The sequence below is a fragment of the Acanthisitta chloris genome, unplaced genomic scaffold (genome assembly GCF_000695815.1).
Source record: "Acanthisitta chloris isolate BGI_N310 unplaced genomic scaffold, ASM69581v1 scaffold112, whole genome shotgun sequence".
NCBI classification, from domain to species: Eukaryota; Metazoa; Chordata; class Aves; order Passeriformes; family Acanthisittidae; genus Acanthisitta; species Acanthisitta chloris.
In genome coordinates, this window is record NW_008659647.1 from 10791 (window position 1) to 17574 (window position 6784).

The 6784-nt window shown below is 38.3% G+C and overlaps 1 protein-coding gene across 1 annotated transcript; it reads left to right on the top strand.

Moving 5' to 3' along the window:
- Positions 1-899: 899 nt before the first annotated feature.
- GPR176 (G protein-coupled receptor 176) lies at positions 900-5009 on the top strand. Its single transcript, XM_009069452.1, has 3 exons — positions 900-919; positions 2234-2494; positions 3902-5009. The coding sequence occupies exons 1-3, from the start codon at positions 900-902 to the stop codon at positions 5007-5009; spliced, it is 1389 nt and encodes a 462-aa protein (XP_009067700.1).
- The last annotated feature ends 1775 nt before the right edge of the window (positions 5010-6784 follow it).

Here is a 6784-nt window from a genome sequence, read left to right on the forward strand (position 1 = left end):
GATCTCAATCTTGAGAATCTGATATCTGAAAGAGTTGGTTTTCGTTTGGAAGGGTGGAGGGAAACCTGGTTCAGGTCTGACCGGGGTGAATTAAGCTGCTTGCAGACTGTTTACAAGGCTTCCTTGTGGACTGGGAGTCGGGCAGGCTTTGAGTCTGCTTCAGTCAAAGTCATCTTCATATGTTGTGTGATTATGTCTCTCCAATAATAGCAGTCTGGAAGAATGAGACTGCTCCTTTTTTAAACTGTTGAAAAGGGACTTTGTAGGCTTTCTGTGCCATTTATCCAGCTCTAATGCAAATGTAGATTATCTCTGGGACTGGTGGGGCAGCTTGGGGTGTGATGGCTGTCTTGTGTTTCTGCAGGGTAGAACGAATGTGTAAACCCAAGCAGTAAAAATAGCCTGAATGTGAACGGATTCTGTTTATAACATAATGCAAGTAAATGACTCTGTGCAGTCTGTTGGAGCCTCAAGTGGCAAAAAAAGATGTTGCAATTCCATGTATTCTGAGTTGTCAGCATAAAGTACAGATGATCATCATCAGCTCTTTAAAGTATTTTTTGCTTAATCATTTGATTTTAAGGAACAGAATTTCTCAAATACCTCTGTTTTGTTTTAGACATAGACTTGATGTGTTTGGTCTTCCCTTTGGCTTATCCAAGCCTACTTTTGCTGCACAATAGATGAAATCTGTTTATCTAGTCATCTTATAAAGATGGGTTTCCTGAGAGAGATAGCAAAATATCCCAAAATCCAGCCTTCCTGTTTAAAAATCTCTGTCCATCTTTGTACATATTTTTCTTTGCTAAGTAATAGTTGAGACTATTTACTGAGTATGTTTAAGGGCAAAGCTGGTATCTCTTCTTATTCAGGCAATATACCAGCTAATTTTAATCTTTATGCTATCATTTGTAAGCCCTGTTTACAGACAAAATTGCATTCATTTATATAAAGCTGCTTTAATGAGCACTGTTATTCAGTGTCAGTACCTCTGCTGAAATTAAAATGAAACTAACGTTCAAATGGTCTTTTGCACTTGGTAATGAAGTTCCAGCCATTGTGTGCTGGGGGAGGGGGAGCACTCGAATTGAACTGCCGTACCCGGGGAATAAGTATATTGGTTTTGGTGCCTGTGACAGATGCTTTAACCACATAGGTTAATCTAATAGCACAGTCATTGCTCTTGAACTTTGATACATTTATCATTAAACTTGTTTAACATCTTTAGTTTCATACACAGAAGTTATTGCCACCAGTGGGAAGAATCTCCCCTTATTTCTCCTGCTGCCTCCAACCTCTTGTTTTGTAACCTTAAATTAACACTGGGGCAAGAACAAGACTTTGTGAATATGAAAGTAGGTAATAGCTATTTAAATGTCTGATAAGCTTACGCATGCCCTTACTAACTATCCCAAAATATCCTCCTTTTATGGTTATCTTTTTCCTCTCTCACTCTGTTTTAGAGGGGGTGAGACTGAATGATCTCCAGAGGTCCCTTCCAACTCCAACCATTCTGTGGTTCTGTGAAGGAATTAAAATTTTATCCATATCAAAAATAATAATGTGTGGTTAAGAAAAGATAAATCTTTGATTGCTTCTCTAAGGTTTCTTCTGAAAATTATCAAAACCCACTAAAATAAGGAAGAATTTAAGGAAGTTTTTCATGTGCAACAAGTCTTTGCTTGAATGCAGTCTTCTTATGGTGGAAGAGGTAGGTTATGCATAGACAGTTCTTCTCTGTTTCTGGTGGTGGCTGCTGTCCTTTAGAAGGTTAGTTGGACGGTACGTGGGTCTTGGGTCCATTTAATTTTTACATGCATATGGCTAATACATGGTAGACCTTATCAGGTTATATATATGTAGCAAGACAGTGAAATAATTTTTTAGTTTTTATAAGTTTTGTCTTAATATCTTGAGTGAGCAACTGGAAAAGTATGAGATGCAGAAAAAATAATTTTGCATAAGCATGATATTGTTGAACCATGTCTGTGTTGCACTCTGGTGGCATTTTGTATGGATATGAGGGTGAAGGCAGGAGGGAGTAAAGCTCTGAACAACACAGGCAGCCATCAGGTTGAGACTGGAAGGTGGAAAGCTGTTCTTGTCTGCTGTGGATGCTGGGGCAGCATAGAGCCCAGGCCAGTACCAGGGAACATTCAAATCTGTTAAAATTACTGGTCTGAGAGTTTGGAGGTAGTTGTTTCTTTGTCTGTTTTCCTTTGTTTATCCTTCTCCTCACAGGTAACATCATGGTGCTGTGGTCAACTTGCAGAACATCAGTACTTAAATCTGTAACAAAACGATTGATTAAGAATTTGGCCTGCTCGGGGATCTGTGCCAGCCTAGTCTGTGTGCCTTTTGACATTGCTCTTAGTGCCAGTCCACACTGCTGCTGGTGGATCTATACAATGCTCTTCTGCAGAATTGCCAAGTTTCTGCACAAAGTCTTCTGCTCAGTGACCATCCTTAGTTTTCCAGCCATTGCTCTTGACAGGTAAGGGAGCAAATTTGTCATGATCTTCGATTTTTCTTATTTCTCCCTCTGAAGCCCATTTATCTCTTTCATATTGTCTTGCTGTTGTTCACAGTGTACAGTTTCTTTCTAAAATGTTTTGGGATAAATATTCCTTTCTGTATTGGTGAAAGTCTTTATTTTTCAGTTTACTCTTCTATCTCTAGGCATTTATAAAGGACTTTGAGTCTATAGATTTGTCTTCGGAGAAGTTTTGGTACTTTCTTCTTGTTAATAACTCTTGTTCAGTAATGGAACTTAAAAGCAGACAACTTCCAACTATAGACAAGGTACACATTTTTAACTGTGGAAATTGAAAGCCATTGCCTGTTAGAAGGATTTACCAATGCCTGAGATAGATTATCCATCAGTGTCAAATTTCAAATGTAGACTTGTTTAAAAAAAACCCAACCATCAAAATTAATACAACCAGAATTAGTTCAGAGAGCTTTTGTATGTAGAAGATCAGTCTAAAACAAAAGTGGCCTTTCAGACTGGCTAAGTTTTTGTGTTCCATTCATTTTGCATATTATTATCAATCACTGATCCCACCTCAATGCACAGCTCTATCACCTTGACAGTGACTGAAAGTTGGATATTTTAAAGGAAGGGTAGATAGCAGTTTCATACAGATCATATTAATAAAACAGTGGACTTATACATGTTAGATGAAATTATTGTTAGTCTGTTCCTGTCCCTCACCACAGAATATGTTAGGTCTAGAAAACCAAATTTTATACGTAATAAAGTGGTATGTCTTGATACATGTATTATCTGCAAAGCACACCAGTGTTGCCACTGGAACACCATATCATTTGCCCTTCATCAAGAAAACTTGTGGTCTTCTGCTTGTAAAAAGTTTGAAAAGTTAGGTCTGTCATGAAAACTTTGTGTAATTTGTGACTAACAGCTTTTACCAAATATCCAGATTAAAAATCTATCATAAAGCAGTTTTTAAAATGAACTATGAGTCTGGCCTTTCAATGTGATATATCTATGCTTCCATCATGGTTTCTGAAATTTTGAATTGTGTGCAATGTTCTGTCTAGTTTAAAAGGAAGTATATGATGAAATCTTCAAAATAATGTTTGTATGCATCAGCCAAAGTGATACAGTCACAGTTATTGAAAGAATTGTTCACCACAAATAATGTGATCCTGAAGTTTCAGTATTAGATTTTTTTCTACAGATACGCCTGCAAAGGCAGAGCCTCAGTTTTGGGTTTGTTTGGTTTTTTTCTTTCATAAGCAGGTAGTCAGTTGGCAACCCAGTTAGGGACTCAGGGCATTATGCTCAGACAGCTCCTGAGAGGTTTCTCATAAGCTTCTCATAGACTTCAGCCATTGCATTGTATAAATTGTAATTTTTATTTTTATTTTTTTTTGACAGATACTACTCTGTTTTATACCCTCTGGAAAGAAAAATATCTGATGCAAAATCCCGAGACCTGGTTATCTATATCTGGGCCCATGCGATAGTGGCCAGCATTCCAGTATTTGCTGTGACCAATGTGTCTGATATTTATGCCATGTCAACCTGTTCTGAATCTTGGAGTTACTCCCTTGGCCACCTGATATACGTCATCATCTATAACATCACTACTGTGATTTTACCAGTGGCTGTGGTATTTCTCTTTATGATTCTTATTCGCAGGGCACTGAGTGCCAGCCAGAAGAAAAAAGTCATCATAGCTGCATTAAGGACCCCTCAGAATACAGTTTCCATCCCATATGCCTCCCAGCGAGAAGCTGAGCTTCATGTCATGCTGCTTTCTATGGTTATGATATTTATTTTCTGCAGCATCCCCTATGTGACTTTGCTCATTTACCGCACCATACTCAATATTTCAGACATTTCAGTCTTCTTGCTTCTCACTGCCATTTGGTTGCCAAAGGTCTCTTTGCTGGCCAACCCTTTGTTATTTTTAACTGTTAACAAATCGGTACGGAACTGCCTAGTGGAAACAATAGTACAGCTGCACCGAAGGTACAGCAGGAGGAACATTGTCAGCTCAAGTGGTGTTGCAGATGATAATCTGGAGCCTAATATCCATTCAGGAAGTCAACTTCTGGAGATGTTTCATATCGGGCAACAACAAATCTTCAAGCCAATGGAAGATGATGAGAATGAGACCAAATCCATTGGTTCTGGTGACTTCCAGCAGAAACAAATTCCTACCACCAGTATAGAGATAAGACAGACTTCAGTTCACAGATTTGTACCACAGACAATTGCAGACTCTGCAACTCAGGTGGCCCCAGCTGTGCCCACAGAAGCTGATACGGTAAATGACAAGTATTCCATGCAGTTTGGTTTTGGACCCTTTGAACTGCCTCCACAGTGGCTCGCAGAAAACCAGAACAGTAAGAAGCGACTCCTGCCTCCTTTGGGGAATACCCCTGAAGAGCTAATCCAGACAAAACAGCCTAAGTGTAAAGCAGAAAGAAAAGTCAGCAGAAACAATAAAGTCAGTATCTTTCCCAAGGTGGATTCTTAGTAAGAGCAGGAGCTTTAAGTGACAGAGGAAGGTCACTTTCTATTATATGTGTGATCCCATGGATCTCTGTTATGCTGAAATTTGTTACAGGCTAATTTTTTTGTGCCAAATGTAATTTAAACAAACAAACAAAGGGGAAACATATATACAAGTGTTCTTTATTAATATGAAATATTTCATGAAAATAATATATCAAAAGGTGGAAATTCTTAGTTTTAGCTGTGAAATCCCCACAGTAATACCTGTCTGATTAACTTTCAAAAAGTACATGTGGCTTTGGGAACTCTTTGTATGGCTGAATTATGAAAATGTGGCAGTCAATTTGGTGGGAAGCCTCATGTTGTATTAAAATGGGCCGGGTATCAAAGTAACTGAATAGGAAAGGCTGTAGAGAGCAGAAGACATGGAAACTAGGTAAGTCCTATTCTGGTGTAAATAGACACAGCAAGATTCTGCACATTTCATTAATGAAGTAAGATGGACTATTAAAGGCATTTGTTTTCTATTAAGCCTATTTATCCAATCAGTGTTAAAACTTGCTGGATTTTTTTGCACAAATTACTTGCCAAGCATCTGCCAAACATCTAACTTTTTTAAAACCTAAACCTCTGTTTTTTTGCTTAAAACTTCCACAAAACCAGGGATATCAAAATCATCATGTGTGTCAAACTTGAGAAAGACCTTTTTTTAAAAAAAGCCCACATATATTCTTTTAGTTTTAAGCAAAAACTGGATTGGAGACCATGCAGGACAAATCCTGCCTCAAACAAGTATGTATATGTCAGAGGCATAAACAGAACACTTCGATCCTGTGATAAAGGACATATACGAATGTCCCAACAGTGTAATGTATGTATTGTGTAAGTAACCAAGGGGTCAACCTTTAAAATAAACTTTACCTGCTGGTGCACTCCACTGTTTTCTTATGGGAAAGCTAGCAAATGAAAGAAATGGGTCAGAAATGCTAGTAGCCTTGCACTGAACTGCTAACTAAGCAAGCTGCTAACAGACCCTAGAAGGCAAGGTTCATTAATGCTGTTGTTCACTATTTATAGAGGTAGAGAGGTTTTCCTTCTGCCTTTGCAGACAGATACCAAACATTCTGCTCCACTCCACTCACAGTGTAAACTACAACACCAGTGCATGAACATGGGAGTTTCAAATCTTGTGCCTAATTCCTGAGGGAGTGACAGTCATGCCATGCCTGGTATCAGCAGACCAGCCTTTCTAACAGAGTTCAGGCATCCTGCTGCAGCTTGCCCCCCTGCATAATCACAGACATATCGTCTTGTCTATGCTGAGTGTGAGTTTTAAACCAAATCAGTCTGTTAGGTGAAAAAGCTATTGTAACCCTGTCAATTTAATCCTTATTCGGTTGCAAATAGTCTTTCATCTGCACTCACTGTTGTCTCTGTGGCTTGTTTCTTAAAACCAGAATCTTGTAACATCTGTTTACTCCTTGTGGTTTTCCTGTACTTTAGCCCTTTGCTGCATGCTGAAGCTTTATCTGTGCTTACTGTCTGTTTATGAAAGTAATTTTCTTTAAAGCATACTTTTAAAAGGATAAGGTGAAGAATTTTGACAAGTTCACAGTAACTTACTAAATCCAACCAGTTAATCTTAAAAGTGTGAAAAATTTCTGCTGAAGCAGAGTTTGGAGATACACCTTTCCTTCCTTTGACATATTTGAAGAAAGTCACCAGCTTCTGATGGCTCCAAGGTGGTGGATTTCAACAATGCATTAAAAGCAAATGTTATAATAAAAATATATTCAA